This window comes from Colius striatus, chromosome 1 (genome assembly GCF_028858725.1).
Source record: "Colius striatus isolate bColStr4 chromosome 1, bColStr4.1.hap1, whole genome shotgun sequence".
Classification (NCBI taxonomy): domain Eukaryota; kingdom Metazoa; phylum Chordata; class Aves; order Coliiformes; family Coliidae; genus Colius; species Colius striatus.
In genome coordinates, this window is record NC_084759.1 from 160,291,601 (window position 1) to 160,311,744 (window position 20,144).

Here is a 20,144-nt window from a genome sequence, read left to right on the forward strand (position 1 = left end):
CTCTCATCTCACCCTTATTTTGAGATAGTCTGTGACTCAGGAGTTTCTGGGAGAAGATGACAAACAAAACAGCTTGCTAAGGTCTCATTGCTTTCAAGTTCTATTCAGAGCTCACTGGGAACTTTCTGATCAGTTTGTTCCAAAGCAGTCTTTGAGAGCTGCAAGTGAGAGCAGATAAAGCTATCTTTTTAAAATCCCTATTGTGAGACAGGATCTGGATGTAGGCACTTGGGTGACAGCTGCTACCTGACTTCTCCTGTTAGGAGGTGAGAATTTAATGCCTTTTCTGTCCAGTCATTGCAAATGTTCACATCCAATATTGTCCATGCTTCTCTTTTTTGGCATTAATTAATTAAAAAATATGCCTAAGGAAAATGCAGCTTCTCAAATCACTGTTAATTATTTCAGTATCTTTATTTGATCATAAAATCCACTTCACATATTTTTAGCAGATTTAGGTATTTTCATGGGTTTCAGGGCACAGGATTTTTTAGACAGTTCTCTGAGTATTTTTACATTTTACATATTTCCATTTTTTTTTCTTCTCTGGGTCAGAATAGATATTTCTGAGTTCTTTATTTGGTATTATATTAAAACATGTCTGTGTACATGACTGCACATTTAATTTTTTTTTAATTTAGTAAAATATTTTCCTGCTTTTCCATTGGCTGTTTTCTGGTATTTACTCTGTAGAGCTCAGGATCAGGCTGACAATCCTTTGCTTTGATTACACTAATGATTTTAAGCATAAATTCCACTTCCTTTAAACTTGGCAGCCAATGCTTTTACCACACAAAAAACCCACATGTGCTTGAATCTTTACATGACCTCTTACACATCTGAAATCCTTTGACTATAATCTCAAATTCCATCTAAATCAATCCATTATTTGTGCTTTTGTTTTCCCCCAGGCTCTGAATGCAGGCAATGCAAGTAAAATGTGTGTCATTGATCTTTTCAGATCACAGAAAGCCATTTAGAAAATATAAATACTTCTTTGCACCTCAAGAGCCTAAATCCAGTGGCCTACTTTAAATCAAAGACTGAAGAAAGCTAGTCGGGTATTCATAATTTTGTCATCTAGGAGGCAAATAAACCTGCTTCAGAAAGAGAACCTTGTAACAAAACAGCTACTTGAATTGTTTATATGCCATTAAGTGTTTTGGCAGTTACATTATCAGTAGCAATAGTATCTGACTCTTGCTAGCTCTTTGCTTTAGCTTAGGGCCTTAATTGAATTAAAGGCTATGAACATGAAAGAAGTTTCAAGGCTCCCCTGTGTGTTACTTCTTCATGATAAAACAGTGAACAATTAAAGGAATAAGATATTTCTTTTCCTTTTTTGCAGTCCCTAGTTGTATTTATTTGAAAAAGACAAGGGAGCTTTGTTATCCTCTGGATGATAAAATTGGGGCTGATTTTGCCATACAAGCAAAGCAGGTCATTGCCTAGGGAAAAATACAGGAAGAATTGAATCTTCTATAATTATATTGGGGATTTCTGAGGGAAAGCAAAGAGCCTCCTTTTTGTCAAGGCAGTGTTGCCTTAAATTCAGCCCTGGACAGACAAGTAATTAGAACGGCTTGTATGAGATCACAGGATCAGTGTCTATCCCCTAAAACATGTAAGACATAACAGAAGCCCCTCTGTAAGAAGAGAGGGCATTATTAACAAAACGGGGTATCTTACGCATCACTGCTATAGTGGTGGTAAAATTAAATGTCCAAATTTGAGCTTTTGCTGTCACTTAAAGCTTTTGTTTATGTTCTATACACAAATTTTAGTGATTTTCTTGTTCTTGTTCTTGATTGGTTATTTTGTGGAATTTTTTTGTTAAATATATAAACTGGCACACAGAAGCATCTGAAACACTGAAGAGATGACATCCTAATCATGTAGCCTGCTCCACCCTAGTGTAGTCTGTGGAGTTTGAGGAAGCTGTCTTTGGAGAAGAGATTGCATTTGTTGCAATTCACTATTACAGTGACACAGGATATTTAAAGCATGTCCTAAAAAATAGTTTGGAAAAACAAGTCGCAGAGTTCATGTTTGTGCTGTCATCAGGCCAACTGTTGTGCCTCAGACAGAAGATACAGAGCTGTGACTTTAATCTATGCAGGGTAGCCCTAATCACTGATATATTTAGACAGTCACATTATCAGCTGCAAGGTGGACCTGATTGCTTCTAAGAGCCCAGATCCTCTGTTGCACCAGCACTCTGCCTGCTGTAGCTGTTACAAGCGGGCAGCAAAACTATTTTGAGGTGACCAACATCCATCTCTAGCGTTGTTCCTGGCACTCTACAAACACTTGGACCTCACTCCTACCACTGCAGCAACGCCTCTCTCCATGCTCACAACACATAAGTAGGCTGATGCACACCATCATTCTAAAGGACTACACTCTAAATGTGGTCCATTCACTAATGCATGTACAGCCCATGGGACCAGGATAGATGTGGTCACACACAGCCCACAGGACCAGGTTGTGTGTTGTGGTTTTTGGATCCTCAGCACCACGAGTTCTCTCTGTCAGTTTTCTTCCCTTGGGCCACAGCACATGGGCACAGTTACTATGTGGCTTTTGAACCTGGCCATGGAGTGTAAATCAGAGCGAGAAAACATGTTTCAGGATGAAGGAGTGTTAGTTAATCAGGGGTTAAATGAGAATCATACAGGAACAAAAAGACTCTCCTATTTTGGCCTTTTCTTCTGTGCATGCATGTGGATGAAGCTTGTGTTCTTCAAGTCCTCTGCAGTTCTCAGAAGCAGTGACAAGGTTGGGGAGGGGGGAAGTTGGTCATTAACCCAATGTCCCCTGTCTCTGGGGAAAGCCAGTTGGAGATGGGGTTGAGCAAAGCGGGTATAGGAGAGCCTAAACAAATTTGAAAGCAGGAAAAGGTTATTTTCTTTCTTTTCATAAAAGGTATTGCTAGGTGGAGCTAAAAACAGCTACCCACCCCTGATGAGCTCTAGGATGTAGAAATGACATACCTAAATAAATTTGAAATGCTTCATTACTTGCAGTTATACATTGTCATTGCTTTCTGTTCTGACAACTTGAAATGTGTTTACAATTATTTGTTTGGATTTTTCTCAGGGGACCTATTTGATCACCAAAGTAGTACCTGTGCGTATGAAACAAAGTAGAAATGGATTTATTAGTTTTACAGAGTAGAACTTTATTTGTGTTAATAGAATTGTCTCAATTTAATAGTAAAACTTTAAACTCTGCTAACTGAAAGCATTTCCAAACTTCTTTAATTCCAGATTTGCATCTACTTTGTGAATAACTTGCTGAGGAAAGTGGCTGTTAAACTGCATTTCATCAGTGTTATAATCCATGTGACAATCTACCCATTTTTGCAATGTAATATTTCTTGGTTATGCCAATCCAAACTTTAACTATTCTGTCATCAGTTAGAAAAAAAAAAAAGTGGTTTAGTTCTTTTACTATTTGTAGAGGGGTTCAAATAGTTCAAATTAGCAAATGAATAAATCACAGAATTGTAGGGGTTGGAAGGGACCTCTAGAGACCATCTAATCCAACTCCCCTTGCTCAAGCAGGTCCACCTAGGTCAGGTCACACAGGAACATGTCCAGGTGGGTTTTGAAAGCCTCCAGAGAAGGACACTCCACAATCTCCCTGGGCAGCCTGTGCCAGGGCTCCTTCACCTGAACAGTAAAGAAATTTTTCCTTAAGTTTAAGTGGAATTTTTTGTGTTCCAGCATTTGTCTAATACCCCTCGTCCTATCACTGGACACTATACAAAAAAGTATTGCTCCATTCCTTTGACATACTCCTTTCAAATACTGATAAGTGTTAATGAGGTCCCTCCTCAGTCTCCTCCAGGCTTAACAGCCCAAGATCCTGCAGCCTTTCCCCATAAGAAAGATGTTCCAGTCCCCTGATCATCTTGGTGGCCCTGTGCTGGACTCTCTCCAGCACTTCCCTGTCCCTCTTGAGCTGGGGAGCCCAGAACTGGACACAGTACTCCAGATGAGGCCTCACTAGGTCAGAGTAGAGGGGGAGGAGAACCTTCCTTTACCTGCTGGACACTCTTCTTGATGCATCCCTGGATGCCATTGGCTGTCTTGGCCATGAGGGCACATTGCTGGCTCATGTTTAGTTTATTATGAATTTCACTGATGTTTCTGTTGTTTGATTTGCAAATAAACACTTCATTTAGCTGTCTTAGAAATAAAAATAAGTGGTCTTCCAATAATGTATATGCCTAACTCCCTTTCAAGTAACCCTTCAGTACTGCAACAATTTTGATAACTTTTAAACCCATTTGACCTGTGCATGGGGTAACCACAATATTCCAGTCCTAGAACTTAGAGCTAAATGCTAAAGGGCTACTGAGAAGATACAGTTCCTAAAAACATCCTCTGGACTCTCCCCAATGTCTGATCTCATACTCTTCTATTGGAAGAATGAACTCATTTATTTCCCAACATTTCAATGCTTTGTTAGCTGAGAAAAACAAGTGTGAATATCGGTTGACAGGTCAAAAGTCAGGTGAAGGAAAACTGGCTTGCTAAATTTTAAAGGAAACGCTTTTAAATCATCCATCATGGCATAAAATATTGTAAAATCTTATCCCCTTTCCACAGAAGTCCACAGTAAAACTATTCTAACAGAATAAAACTATTCTGACAGAAGAAAGCCTGTTGGAATTTGGGAAGTGTATGCATCAGCCAACAGTTGACAGCAGTGCACAATAATGCATTGACCTTATGCTTCCAGAACAGGAAGGTATGTATAAACAGGCTGGTCACCTTCTTTTCAAGGAGTTAATGAAATTGATATACAATCAATGAAGAAGTTAGTAATGATACCTATAAAAATACTTGGAAAGGACTCATGGAAGTTATAAAACAAAAATATTCCACTGCCTTTGTTTAATTTGCTTCAAAAATGAGTGCATGTAAAATTCTCCTCCACCCTCCATTAAACATCTGCTTGCTCTCCAGTCTCTGGAGTTAATGAGCAACACTATTGCATTTTTATATGACCATCTATACCTTTATTTACTACAGGTAATCTTTTATGTCTCTATTTTCATGAAGGAGGGTGTTCACCTTTATCAGGAATAGTAAAACTGCAATTGTCTTTGTTCTAAAACCTCCACTGATGATGTAAGTATTTCTGTGGTAAATGTAACTGCTTTACAGCTGGAGTGGGGAAAGTAAAGCAAGCCTCTGGAATTTGCAAACACAGAGTCAGGGTGATTTGTGATTGTTAAAGATTAAATGATATACACAGTTGTCAAATACACTGTGAGGTGGCAAAAGGTGAAATTTCCATCTGCACCCCAAGAAGGTGGAATTCTTCACATCACCAAAGCTCATCAAAGTATTAAGCCCTCACAGCTGTTGTATTAGTCTGAGGGTTGTAACTACCCTTCTTTTCAAATCTTGAGCAACTAAAGTTTGTATTTGTTATACATTAGGCCATTGGCTGAAATGTTGAGGTTAAATCAACAAAACAAGGAAGTAAGGATTGGTTCATCATTCTAAGACTGTTTTCTGTTGAAGTTGCTGCAGCAGTCTAGCAATTTAAAATATGTAAATGAAAAATCCAGGTTTCAATTACTGTTTCTTACTGTACATTCCACTACCTTAAGAAAGAAAGAGATGACCAGTCTTCAGAAAATATCAGGCATCTTTATATAAAACGGTGAATTTGCCTTTGGTACAAACCAGGTAATTTTCTCTAGGACTGTAGCAACTGAAGGAGCTCTCTTATGATCCCTCCTGGATATCCCTAGTAATTTCTCCATATTGTGATAGAAAATCCAGGAGATATGCATCCATACTTGGAGGCAGCTTTGAATAGATCTGGATTTTTCTGGGGAGGTATGTAAAAAGTGGTGCCTTTTTTGTTGTTGTTGTTGCTTTTTATTTATTTATTTATTTTAATTTTATGTGAAACAGAAGTGTTGGGTTGCTGGCAGAACCAGCTCTGGCATGGCTCTACTGAAACTGTGGTGCCTGGTTAGATGTGACTGAAGCTCTGAGCTGGTGGGAGGAGATGACTCTGCAGGAAATACCCTACAGCTCCAGGGTAACAAAATTTAGTGGAAACAATGAAGGCATGTCTACACTGAGGAAAGGAATGCATTACAGACGTTCCTTGCCTTGGCTTTGAACATGTTGGTTTCTTGATATGAAGTAGTGCAGTTTCGGGGCCTGAGCTGGCTGCAATGATGTGTCATTAGAACAGGGCTCAGACAGCTGGTGAGACTCCACCTGCTTACAGCAGAACACAGCACCATGTTATTCGTCCACACTGTAGATGTGCATGGCTTTAGCTGTCCCTTCTCCCTTGTTATCTCATATGAATTTTTAGTTCTTCCCTCTCCACTGACTGCTAGATGAGTTGTGGGGCACAAAAACCCAAAGGGAAGAAAATGTTGCTGCAAAGACATTTTATGCAGAACTCTAAGAGGTGTTGTATGTGACTTATATTTTATAAGTAATTTTTTATAAACAAGCTTTCATAAAGCAGTGGATTTTAAAAGATACTATATTTGAAAAGAATCTGAGTCCTCTTAAACATTTTTAAAATTAATTGAGATGTGAAAAAGAAAAGGAAAGAAAAATTTCTGAAACAGTAGGTTCATCCTCTGCGAGCTTGGAATCTTGTACTAATGCATTGCGTACTTGTGAAGAAAATGGCTTTCTATCTTTGCCTGTATGTTAGAGCCTGCTGGAACACTCTGTTCTCTGCTCCCAGGAACACTTAATGCTGCTCTAAGCATGTGTACCCAGCACTACATGGAAGAATCGAGCAGCTCCTCCTCCCACACAGCCAGGCACATCTCCCGTCTATTGTAACAGGGATATCAAGCAGCTTTTTGTTCCTCTGTCTCTGGAAAAGCATCAGAGACAAACACAAGGGGAGAAAATGGTCACTAAAGGTGGTGTTGGAAGCAGAAGAAAAAAAGACTTAGATTATATGACTGTGCTTTTTTAGATTCACAAATGCTAAATGTCTTGTTTTTTTAAAAAAAAGAAAAAGCTGTGTTGTTCTCATTTTTCATCGCAGGCCTGTTTGAGACATCTGGCTAATCTAAATCAGGACTAGTGGTCTAATTTTACAGAAGTGTATATTTCTACTGTCAAGGTTTTTGTTTCTGTTTTAGCTAGTCTTTTCTGATATTCTTTAAAAACAATGGGGGAAAAAATCCTTTTTTTTGGTGAGATAAAGGTAGACTACTGCCTCTGCTTGTATCAAGCCCATCTCCACTCCCCATCCCACTCCCCTTTTCCAGCATGCTCACATAAGACATTTGTATTAATTGTCAGATAGCTTTTGTATTACATGAAAATAGTGCCATTAAAACCCCAGATTTCTGTTCCTTTCTTTTTTCTTTTTTTTTAGTGAGAATTGTCAATTTATAACAATATAGGATAAAGCATGTTCCTCAGTTTATGGTACATCTCTCAGAAAGGAGAAAAAGCATGAGGTGAGAGCTCGGAGAGACAAAGTCTGGGGTTACATGCCACAAAAATCATGATGCTGTTCATTTGCAATTATATGGATAATCTCATCAAAGTCAGGGAGATTACCCACATGAGTGAATTTAGTAAAGTAAGTTACTGAGTGTCCAGGTTTGTTCATTGCTTCTGGGGAAAGACCTTGAGTTGCATGAGAGCTGGCCAAACAGATTAATTTTATGCATGCAACATACGATACAATCCCATTAAGGGGATGAATGACTACATTTTCACACAAGCATGTTTGAAGTGTTCGCACATAAATGTAGTTGAATGGCAATATATATATATACAGCTACATAAACAACATAAGAACTGTGGTAAGAAATGTGCACCTGTGATTGTTAAATATCGTTTTCCACCTTATTATCCAGAAAATCTATCAGTACTCAAAGTAAGGTAATATACTGACTCTCCATATGATGTTCCCTCAGTCTGCCAAATCTGTCCTTGAGAACTAATGACATTAATTTTTTCCCGAGAATCTACATGCTAAATGTCTGTCTGAGACTGATTAAAATGCCTGAGTTAATACCATTGCAAGGAGAAGAAAAAGCTACCAATGACTACAAATGACAATGGGAAAGAGAATAAGTTGTGGTAAGTGTTGACTAGGAAAAATGGGGGGGAAAAAAAAAGTGGCTGTTCTTACAACATTGTATTCATTGCATTGATGCAGGATTTAGATATGATAGACCACAACAAAAGAATTAAAGAGCAACTAATCTGAAATCATTTGTCCTCCAAAGCCAGACCCTGAACTGAGCAAAACATGCAAAAGCACCTGATTTATAACCAAAAATATCATGTCCAGCTTTGGCAGAGGGATGTTAGGAGTTTGTTGAGGCAGGTGTGTACGTCTACCTACAATATTAACTCACCGGTTCACTGTTTCTTCAGTCTTAAGTGAATCATGGGCAATCATTTCCTTTGTAGTCTGTGCAGGCCTAGCCTAAAATCTGCAGTGTTACCATTACATTCTCTCCATTGCTAAGGGTTTGGAGTTAGCACTTAATAACTGATCCAAAAGATACATCCATTTGAAAGTCTATCTAGTTTCCAAATCACAAGCCTAAATAAAGCTGCTAAGCAATTGTTTATGACATAATTTGAAAGTAAATGAAAGGGGTTTTATCTCAGATATTATAAAGGTTTTTAAAAAAATCTGTTTAGATTTTTTTAATCTACATCATAAAGTACATAAGCTGCAAATATTAAGTAAAAACTAATAGTTGCAGGACTAACATATTGGTTTCTTAAAAACTTTATTTTAATGAAATTTGCACCTAAATGTGTAGACAGTCATAGTTTTAAGTCTATCAGACAGAAAATGTTGCTATAAATTTATCATGAAAATTCCTGTGTTTTGGCTAATATAGTTAGGCTGATGGATTCTGCACTGCAGAGAGTTCTGCTCTGGAAATATCTTTTTAAAAATATGCTCAGATGTGTTTAGATGGTTCAGATGTTTAGATGCCTATTATATCGACAAGCATTATGTAGAAGGCCAGATGATTATCCTTTACAATTTTTGTTGAACTTAACACAGTAGTTGTTAAGCTTGTTCTAGCTGTTGTTTTGTTTCCCTGCTACTGATTTCATGCTTCCTCAATACTAGCATAAACACCAGAAGAAACCAACTGTTGGTGGAGCTCAGAACACTAGTTATAATTGCGGTGATCCCCACTGAGAGTGATGCTGCTGCTTTGGGAACCTAGAAATCAACCCTTCAAGAATACCACTTAATGTGGGCTTAAACATGGAACTAAATATTAGGCCTCCCTCTGCTTCTTTAAGCTTCTTCAACATCATGAAGAATCCTTGAAATGCCTAAGTGGGTGTCTGGACATGCTTCTTCTTTCAGGTTGGTTCTCTGTTGGTTCTCTTTCTGTTTGAACATGGCAGAAGGAAGAGCCCTATGCCAACCAACACAAGCTGTTCCGGGAGTCACTAGTCAGTGCAAGAGCGCATATACAGCCACTATGGATAAGGGAGCTCTGAAATGATTTCAAGCGTTCCTAAAGCTCTACCACATGCCAGAAAAGAGAACTTAATGAAGCAGAGAACTATAAACCTCTTTATCATCCCTTCCATCCTAACTGCACTATGAAAAACCACAGAAGAGGTAACATTCCAAATTTGAAATGACATAATTAAATTGCAGAGCACGACAACAAATGGTTAAATTATTCTTTTCACTTAAAAGCTCCTTTCACTTTAATAGTATTGTTAATGACTTTCTCATGCAGGATTGCGAGGTCTGATTGTTTAGCTCATCTATATTATTCTCTCCTGTTTTATTCATAAGTGCATATAGATGAAAAAATGGATGTGTAATAATGGTTACATGTAACTCTGTGTTGTGAGGTGCTCTCTATTGACAAGCTTATAAATAATCTTCTTCTATTGTCTTAATTTTTTTGTTGTTAATGGATCCAAATCATAATTGCTTTGTTAAAAACAAGCACCTTGTGTGCTGCCACACCTCCTACCATCCTACTTGGAAAAAAAAATTATCTTTATGACAAAAACAGAATACTGTTTTCTGAATTTGCTTTTTATCTGCTTCACATGCATGCTGTCACATGTTGTTTGCTGAAATCAAAGTAACAGCATAGGAAAAGCCTTCTGTTGAATCTGTCCTGGCCAGATTTTTGTTTCTGTCACCTGAGGCTCACACCACAAGGAATAACTTTTCTGTGAATACTCCCTTTGAAATCAAACTTACCCCCCACAGAATATGCCTGCTCCTGTACAGAGTAAGTACAGCAGAGCTTTGCCATTTTAGGATGTCATGAGTTGGTTTTGTGAATTTAGTTTTGTAGAATGTGTCATAACTATAACCAATGCTGACAGCTTCCTCTTGCTCCTCTGAGTCTTTCCATCCCCTCTCAAGCTTCCTGCAGTGGCAGAGATGTTTGTTAGACTATTTCTGGACTGCAAAATGCAACTGTGCCTTGTAGGGTTTGTCCTAGCTGATTAGACAGGACTCTACTTGTGCGAGAAATGGTTTGAGGAATTCATTGCTTGATAGACCAATCTACAAATGCAGAGACAGAGTGTGTTTGCGCATGTGTGCACATTGGCATGTTGAAGGGGGATTCCCACTGTGGTCACAAATCAGACTTTTGCCCTTTCTCTGACTCATACCAGTCGATCTTATGCTTTCAAAATAAAGGCTTCTCCATTTTGGAAGAATATGCAACTTCACCCCCACACTTTTTCAGGATAAAACACTGATTGTTACCACACTGTGGTTACTTTCAATGTCATAATTCTGTGTTGAGAGAAAGGCTTACAATCCGAGCTGAAGACCCCTTATCTCTGCCTCATTGCACAGTCCTGCTTTACAAATGGGCTGGATTCACAAGACATTTCTGACAACAGGTCTGAGCCCAAGCCTAAGCCCAAACATGTCTTGTAGCAACACAATATGAATGACACCCTGCTCTCAGGGCTTCAGGGAAAAAAACACTTTGGCCCAACATACCCCTTAACAGGCATCTCAGGGCATTCACCCTGCAGAAAGGAGGGGTAACTGCTTCTGTCTCCATCTTAATCCAAGCCATGGAGTTGAAGTCTTTCTAAGAAGGACTTCAGTATCACCACTGTAGTTTGAGGGGTGCCTCCTTGAAAACTTTGCAGAACAAGGTGGGAACTCATAACAGCCATGGGGTCTTGTGTGGAGCAGCATGGACATGCAGACTACAGACAGGGTTACACCTGCCTTCTGGATTAGCAACTTTATATCTCTATAGCTGTAACTATGTATTCAGAGCAAAGACTAAAGAGAGCAAAAATATTAACAAATGTTATGCATCCCATGGCAAGCTTTCCTCTGCAGAAGCAAAGATAAAGAAACAACCTTTTTCTATAAGCTTTCAAATTCTTGCTAAATAACAAAAATAATGTGGCATTTTAATAACACCAAACCACACTAAAAATAAACTATACATAGAATGGATTGTTGTACTTTATGTATCAGAAGTAGTACTGTTCAGCTAACAGGTGAGAAAAAGCTTATGCCAATTTAAGGCACATACACAACTTCTTGGCAACAAATATCAATTATTTGTCAACAGCTGTTTCTTTATTAAGTCAATGCCAAACAGTGCAAAACCATAGATAGAATCAACTTGAATAGGAAGAGAACAGACCTAACAGTTTTCTACACTGAAAGGCAAGATACAACATAAAAACATATAACACCTTCAAACTTTCTTGCATTTCCTTCTTCTGTCAGGAATAATTTTCCAAACAGGAAAATTAACACAAAGAAACAAATCTCCATGCTGTACATGTAGTGTAGTTATTTCCATGAACAAATACATATTAATTCAGACTCTAGGACCAGAACAATTTTTAAAAAAATCAAATAATTTTAACTCTTCTCCTTTGAACTCTTGAATCTTCCCACTTACTACAATGAATGTTCAGCAGCTTCCTTTAGAAAAAAGCTGGGAAAAGAGCATGTTGCAATAGTTGCAGGGGGTGTGTGTGTGTAGCACAGATAAAAGTAGCTGTATTCTATTACTTATTTCCATTATGACAGCACTCACAAAGTGTTAAGCTCTCTCCAAAGCAATGGTGAGAAACAGTTCCTTGCCAAAGCAACATGAAAGAAATGTTGTAAAGGTTACATTGTATTGCTTAACAGTTAGGAAATATCAGAAGCTGGGTTTCCAGTACAACCTTAATTCAACCCTTCTGTGCATATGCATTATGATCCAGTCTTTAATTATATGATCACATAATCTTTTTCTTTATTTTTTCTCCCCAAGGTCTCTGCTTCATTTAAAGTATCAAATGGGCTGAATATCGCTGTTGTTAAATGTTTACCTTTATCTTCTTCAACATCTTGCCGTTAAGGTATCAGAGAGTTTCTTGCACTGTTGACCAGGCAAACTGCCTCCTCAGTGTCTGGAGCTGCAGAGGCAGGACTAGAAAGCTGGGGCCTGGCCAGGCAAAGAAAGAACCACTTTATATATCCCCAAGTGTACAAGTGTCAAAGAAGTTCAGAGCAAAACAACAGATCAGCAAAACATGCTGACATACTGGCAGGAAGCTAAGGCACAAACCACGTACAGGCAAAGGTTTGGCCAGCTTCTCTGATGTTCTCCACTGAAGTCCTATCAAGGACAGTTGATTTTCCCTGATTCTGTGAGCTGTATGCCAATGTCTTCATCATTGCTAAGAGCCTGCATACTTTAAGGATGAGGCTCTTTAGGAGCATTTCCCAGGTGGGAAATGGCAGCAGCTCCTTTGCTTATCCCACCATAGCACTGAGATGGAGGCAGACTTGCCTGGACTGGGAAAACAAGATGGTTCTCTGCATCAGCAGCTCCTGTTACCTTGTTTCCTCCCACAGCCAGGGATGAGGTCCTGCTGGAAGGCATTTTACAGAGCCTTGGCCTCAAAGCTACACTCGAACTGCTTGCAGGCTGCACAGTAAGAACACCAAAGCAGTTCATTCCTCACTATCAGACTGCATCTGTATGCATCATTTACCCTTTTCACAGACAAGACCCTCCTTATACATGCTGTAACTGAAAGTTATAAACTGAATCAGTTACTGCTGTAACTGATTGCTGAAGTGCTCTGAATGTATTTACTTTGCAGGAGATTTGAGGTAAACCCTTTGATGGTTTAGCAAGTTTTTTTAAAAAAGAAAGACATTTTTAAAACTTTGTAACTTCTTCCTGTCATGTAGATTGTCGTGTGAGATGCGTACTGCCACATTATGTTCATAAAAGTGTAATTCAAGTGGCATGATCAAAATCTGGACAGCTTTGCTTTCCATAGCAGTTACTGCTGTAGCAAGCTGGGGAGAGCTTTTTAGGCTTCATGCTTTGGGATGCTACTATATAAGACCACTCATCTACTTGCGAGTTCCTAAAACTCCTTCTGAGTATTTGATCCTGTCTGGAACTAAGTAGAAGAGATAAGAAACTGGTCCAGATAAATCTCAGGTCCAAGCAAAGGTAGCGAACATTCTCATTTTTGTTGAAACATTTCCAGTAGTCATTGTGATGCTCTGGGAACAGCTTTGTGAGGAGAAGTAATATTTTCCAGTAGGATGATGGACCTTGTTGTCAAGTGGGAAAGAAGCATCCATTGCTTTGAGGTTTGAAAGGGAACAGCAAATTCCTACCTAAGAACAGAGCAGAAATGGCAGCTCTGGATGTACCTCATATGCTGCAGAAGCACTGACAGGAAGGACGGCTGGCACCGATGGAACAGCAAGAGAAGAGGCCAGGTTGGCAGCTCCTCCCTTCTCACAGGACAGAGAGACTGATCACTAATGTTATACTCGGAGGTTAGTGATGGGAAAATAGAAGAGATTGTGCTCTGAAACACCGATGTTTTCGGTATGCAGTAAAGCTGTGAGTTTAAGCTCTCAGGATTATCTTTTGAAGGCATTTTGCAGATCTCCCTTGTGTATAGAGAGTTAAAAGAGAGAGTCTCTTGAGGCTGAGAGTCTAAGATAGATTAGATCCTGAGTGCAAATAAGACCAAAAGTGCTATTCAGGTACATCTCTAATACCAGGCAAGAAAAAATGGTGCACTTTCATCTTTTATTAAAATTATTTCACATGCATGTTTTTATATATTTCATTACTGAATTATTTTTACTGAAGAAGAAACCCTAGAATTTAATTACATGTTATTATTCTGTCTTTATTAGCCTGATTTCAGATCTTTGAGTGGAAGAACTGTACATGTAAATATCAGGCAGTATTTCATTTGCAGCTTTGCATAGGGGCAGGGCATATACCCTAGGGGAAGAATGAGTTCTCTATCAAAGCAGCTGCACTTTGTGTTTTTAACAAACAAAACAAACAAAAAAAATCTCCCCAAAAAAAGAAGAAAAAAGGATTTAATCTTGCTGCTTCTACCTCCCCTTTGGTTTAGCAAAAAGGACACAGCATCAGGCAGTTTGCAGCTTTACACTCTCTTGGCTGTGGCTAGCTGAGTAATATAAATCAGTCCCCTCTTGCAGCCAGGGTTTTTCTGCTATTAAAATAAGCAACAGAAAAGCAGGCTGGACTAGATGATCTCTAAAGGTCCCATCCAATCCTACCATTCTATGATTCTATGAAAAGCTGGGATAATTGCAAAGGCAGACTACACCATTGAGCAGGGTGCATGAGGAGTGTGGAAGGCTAAAGTTGTATTTCTGTGGTGTCCTCAAAGAACTTGAGCTGAGCTTTGGCCAGTGGCCTTCGAGATGTTTCCCCTGCTGACTAGTGTGTGTTCACTTTGCTTGTGCCCAAGGGCTTGGTGGGCCACCAGCTGCCCTGAGGCAGGGCTTTAGCTCTGCAGGGAGGCCCCTGCACGGACACTTTCACGTGAAAGGGGCTTAAGGCCACGGTAAACAGACGTTAGGATGAAGCCACGCTCGGCACACCGGGGCACCCCTGGGGCTCAGCGGGAAAGCAAAGTGAGGAAAAGCCCCGTCGGCTCCGGTGGCTATGGATAGAACTAGCTACAGATCTCCGAGCAGCCCTGCCGCAGCTGGCTCTGCATGGGAGGACACGTACGAACATGTCCCCGTGAGCGGACGAGCCAGCCGCCGGCTGCCGACCGGGGCCGTCGCAGGCAAAACACAACAGAAAGAGAAGTTGCGCCGCTGCGCGCTCCCGCGTCCCTTCCCCCCACCCCCGCCGCTGACGTGGCTCTACTCTCCCCAGATACAGCGCACGGCCGCCGCGCCCACGGGACACGGCAGCCTCGCCTGGCTACGCACCCCGCGCAAAGCCGCGCGGCCCGGCTGCGGCCCGGCTGCGGCCCGGCTCTGCCCCGCGCACAACCCGCGCGCGGCCGCCCCGCACAGGCCCTTTTCGCGCGGCCCTTGGCAGGCGCGACCCCGCCGGACCCCGCACAACCCCCCGCGCGCCCCGGCTCTATTTGTTTACAATCGATTACGTCACCCACTCCGCCCCGCCCCGCCCCGCCGTGGCCGTCACGATGGTGCGATCGCTGGATTGGCGGCGGCGCGCCCCCGGCGCCGTGACGCCGCTTCCGGCCGCCGGCGGCTATAAGAGGCGGCGGACAGGGGGTAGCTCCCTTCGCCCCTCGCAGCAGGAGATGCGGGGTGCGCTGCCGCGGCCGCCGCTGCTGCCGCCGCCCCCCTGCCGCAGGAAGAGGAGGCGGAGGCTGCCGCCCCCGGGATGTGATCTGGGCTCTGCCGCCCGTTCTTCTCCTAGTTAGAGCCGCGCCACCCCCGTACCCGTCCCGCACCGCGCCGCTCGCCCCGCGCCCCGTCCTGTCCCGAGCCAGCGCCGGCCGCCCCGGAGAGCTGGCTGCCGCCCGCCGCCGCCTCCATGCATCCCGCCCTGTACACCCGGGCCAGCATGATACGCGAGATCGCCGCGGCCGTGGGCTTCATCTCCAAGTTCTTGCGGACCAAGGGGCTGATGAACGAGCGGCAGCTGCAGACCTTCAGCCAGAGCCTGCAGGAGCTGCTGGCAGGTGAGGGCGGCGCGGGCGCGGCGAGAGCCGCTCCCCGCCTGCGGCCTGGAGGCCGCGCTGCCCGCTCCGCCGCGGGGCCGCCTGCCCGGCCCGATGAGGCTGCGGGCGACACCTCCGGCGGCGGCGGCAGCGCCGCGCCTCGCGGGCGGGCGGACGGAGGCGGGAGGGAAGGAAGTGGGAGAGCGGCCTCTCCGAGGGGCTGGAGTCGCCGCGGGGCAGATGCGGGGGCGAGCGGGGCTTCGCGCAGCTTCACACAGCGGCTTGCCGCTCACGGGGACCCCCCCTGTGCCGAGCTGGCACCTGGCGGGTGAGGGCGACGGGAGCGCGCTGTAAACAAAAGGGGCTCAGGCGTCGCGCAGGCAGTCTGTCTCCCCCGCCCCGCTCCTCGGCTCCGTAGACAAAGCTATCCGAACAGCCGGGACTTGGGCTCAGCTCCAAGGGCTCAAACCACCCCGTTTCCCAAAGGATAAACGCTCCGAAATGGCTATAAAAAGTGGAGTCAAATTCAGCGGTGGACGATGAATCTCAGTTACCTTTTTTTCTGGAAACATCTCATAGCCATCCAACAACCCCAGTTGGGGCAAATACCCTGGGCTTCGTTCCTGCCTCAATGGGTTTTGTAATCCCGAGCCCGTGTCCCACAGTGCTTGTTAGTGTCTACAAGTAGCCTCAGACCGATAGGGTTTTGGGTGTGGGATAGAACTCACAAGGTAAGTGAAGTCATTGGTATCTCCCTCTGGAAAACAGGCTGGGAAGAGCAGTGGCGAAATACAGCTTGAGTCAGTCAGTAAATGCTGCCCAGCTCCTTCCCTAGTTATTTTTGGGTATTCTAACTTAGAGCTTGAGGAGCCAAGCATGGGTGTGATCTCAGGAGGATGCTGGAAAGGTGTCTTTATTCTTTTTCTTCTGGGTTCGTGGAGTGTTGAAGCCATCTTCTTTTTTTTTTTTTTTTGCTACATAGGTAATCACTTCTGTGTTTTTATATTTGTTTCTGTGAATGCCAGCAAGTTGCATTTCACTCCTTTCAGATGGCAAATGTCATTCTCTGTGTACGGTAGCACAAAACAGTAACTTTGTACTTGAGCGCTTCGGAAGGGACACTGGACTTACATAAATCATCAGTGAAAATAAAGGCTATCATGATTTCTCAGGTCGCTCGATGCTCAAATAATCACCTTTTCAACGTTTTGGGTGTGAAATTTGCAAGAGAATGATGATCACTATCCCTCTTTTTTTGAACACAGAATTAAGGAGGATAATATTTTTTATTATTTTTTTTTCAATTTTATTTTGTAGAACATTATAAACACCACTGGTTCCCAGAAAAGCCATGCAAGGGATCAGGTTACCGATGTATCCGGATCAACCATAAAATGGATCCTCTGATTGGACAGGCAGCACAGCGGATTGGATTGAGCAGTCAGGAACTGTTCCAGCTTCTTCCCAGCGAACTCACTCTATGGGTTGACCCGTATGAAGTGTCCTATCGCATTGGAGAGGATGGCTCAATCTGTGTGCTGTATGAAGCTGCACCAGCAGGAGGTAGCCAAAATAACACCAACATGCAGATGGTAGACAGCAGAATAAGCTGTAAGGAGGAACTTCTCTTGGGCAGAACTAGCCCTTCCAAAAGCTACAATATGATGACTGTATCGGGTTAAGATATAGTCTGTGGATGGATCATCTTTAAATGGATGGATAAATTTGGTTTTTACTTTGGGTGGGCACCTCTGGGGATGGATTATGGAATTTAAACCATGTCACAGCTGTGAAGATCTGGCACACGTTAGAGTGGTGTACTTTTAAAGTGGCAGTGCCATAGTTTGGACAGTACCTTTCATTGATTTAATAGCCTGTGAGTCAAAATGATTGCAACTTGCTAGGGAGTGAAGAAGATCTAGGAAGGGTCAGTTTCTTCAAGACATCTTGCTTAATTTCTACACCAATTTTCAACCCCAATCTGTATTTATAAAGTGATTCTCTGCGGTAGGTCTTGCAGAGTAAATTTGCACTATGACATTTATTAATTGTTAGCATTTTTGGCAGCTCAGTAACAAGACTTACTGTTATGAACACCATAGTACTGGAAATTTTATTTTTCAGACTTTTACCTAGCACTTACAAATATGTATAAATGTACATAAGATAAACTAGTAAGTGTGACCTGGGGAAACGGTCAGATCTTTACATTGGCCTCAAAAGTAGCAAGTGATCAGAATCTGCCATGGCAACAGGCTTTAAAAAGACCATAAAAAGACACTGTCTGAACTGTGGTGTTAGCACCAGCCAGCTATCTGTACATTTGCTAGCTTGTAGTTTTCTAAGACTGAGTAAACTTCTTATTTTTAGAAAGTGGAGGTCTGGTTTGTAATTTCCTTGTTCTTAATTGGGTAAAAGTCTTTTCCACAAACCACCATCTATTTTGTGAACTTTGTTAGTCATCTTTTATTTGGTAAATTATGAACTGGTGTAAATTTGTACAGTTCATGTATATTGATTGTGGCAAAGTTGTACAGATTTCTATATTTTGGATGAGAAATTTTTCTTCTCTCTATAATAAATTGTTTCCTATCTTGGCATTTTAATTAATCTCTTGTCGTGATTACATAGGATCAGTTAAAACTTTTTTTTTGTCTCACAGTAGAAATGAAATAGGTACTATAAAGGCTTAAGAACATCAATGGCACCCTGATGCTAGGGAACACTTGGTACAGACGTGGATTAATGAAGACCTCGTACATAAATGCCTGGGAAGTTTAGGGAAACACAATGATGTACATGTCACTTTTAAATGTTTTAAAATCAGTCAATGTGGAATTAACTCCAGGGCAAATAATTCCAGGATATGAGGAAAAGGTACAGAAATAACATCCACCAAAGATGACTTGAATAAATCCAGAGGATTAAAGTTTACTTGGCTTCCTGATGAAGGATATAGCAAACCTAAATGTCCATTTTGACCTACTTGCTCACAAGTTCTCAGTTCTTCCTTGATGGATTCCCTGCTCAGTAAGAGTTTCTGGGGCAAGCACCCCTTAGCCTTAAGAGCAGGTTAACCACTCTGCAGAAAGGTTGCTCGCCTTTTGCTTTCTTCAGATGCAAGACTTTCACTTTAGAAATCATTAAGATGGGATTCAACAAAAGGTATGTAGATCTTTTTTCCCAAACTTAAAAAGGTTGGTTGAGGCGAAGTGAGAAGCCCATACTTATATGTGTATTCAGAGTTAATGAATGATGTGGAGATGTGATTCACTTAAGCACTACACTAATGTATACAGCACGGGGGTTAGTTACACTTGAGAGAAATTCCTTACCACTTTATTTACGCTTGCTAAAGTGCTGGAGTAAAACTCAAGAACTTTCTGTTCCTTATCTCCTGTGTACTTTGTTCTGTGGGTGTTTAATAAAAGGCCTCCCAAGCTTGGTCACATCAGTTACGAGAACTGCTGCTGCTGTTCCTCTGAAAGGAAAGAAAAAAAAATCATGACAAGTAAATTTGCTAGCTATGGATAGAATGGAGCTTCAGACTTGCCATGCATTGTGGCAGCTCCTGCTCAACTATGAGCCTTTACAATGTGGTGATAGTAATATGTTGTATCTCCAGTTCAAATCTTTTTGTCCTCTGAGCTGTAATATAGAATCATAGAATGGTAGGTATATAACTGACTGTATGTATGCAAAACATAAGACTGAACTGTCTTGCTTTTAAAAATGATTTCTTTCTCACTGTTTTGGCAGTTCAGTTTTGCAAATACTATTTACTGTGGTCTGCATACATATGTCAACATGCAGTACTTTAAAGTGTTGCTAGGGTTTCTCCACTACTATGACTGGCATAGGCTGGTGGAAGCATAAATGCTTTGGAAGCAAGTGGCTTGACCAGTATCTAGATCTGACAATAACAGATCTATTACCAAAGCTGTAGAATGAGCTTGCTTTAAAGTACAGGTATTACTTGTGTGTAAAGTCAAAGTTACATCTCAGTACCTTAAAAATTCTACTACTTTTAAGATGGTGCTTTCAACTTAAGTCTGTGAAAGATTTATTCAAGCAGTAGGAGCACTCAAAGACATTTTTGTTGCGTTACATGTCCGCAGACTGTTTAAGTACAGTCAAATAGAAAAACATTAAGCTTGGCTTCCTGTAAAGCTATATTAAACTTTCATG

General features: G+C 41.7%; 1 protein-coding gene and 1 long non-coding RNA gene across 2 annotated transcripts in view; both read left to right on the forward strand.

Moving 5' to 3' along the window:
- The window catches only part of LOC133625005 (uncharacterized), a 163,447-nt gene extending 153,641 nt beyond the window's left edge, over positions 1 to 9,806 (forward strand). Inside the window, exons 5-8 of the long non-coding RNA XR_009818304.1 lie at positions 4,617 to 4,758; positions 5,043 to 5,141; positions 7,988 to 8,105; positions 9,124 to 9,806. This is a non-coding gene — a long non-coding RNA (uncharacterized LOC133625005). The remainder of the gene's footprint in view (positions 1 to 4,616; positions 4,759 to 5,042; positions 5,142 to 7,987; positions 8,106 to 9,123) is intronic.
- A 5,744-nt stretch (positions 9,807 to 15,550) lies between these two features.
- On the forward strand, positions 15,551 to 18,562 carry BTG1 (BTG anti-proliferation factor 1). Its single transcript, XM_062015813.1, has 2 exons — positions 15,551 to 15,977; positions 17,274 to 18,562. The coding sequence occupies exons 1-2, from the start codon at positions 15,830 to 15,832 to the stop codon at positions 17,636 to 17,638; spliced, it is 513 nt and encodes a 170-aa protein (XP_061871797.1). The 5' UTR covers positions 15,551 to 15,829; the 3' UTR covers positions 17,639 to 18,562.
- Positions 18,563 to 20,144: the final 1,582 nt, after the last annotated feature.

What these genes read in the sequence shown, in the direction of transcription:
- BTG1 (XM_062015813.1), top strand. Translation starts at nt 15,830, where the DNA reads ATGCATCCCGCCCTGTACACCCGGGCCAGCATGATACGCGAGATCGCC. An exon ending in CCTGCAGGAGCTGCTGGCAG is followed by an intron (nt 15,978 to 17,273) that starts GTGAGGGCGGCG and finishes TTTATTTTGTAG; the next exon opens with AACATTATAAACACCACTGG.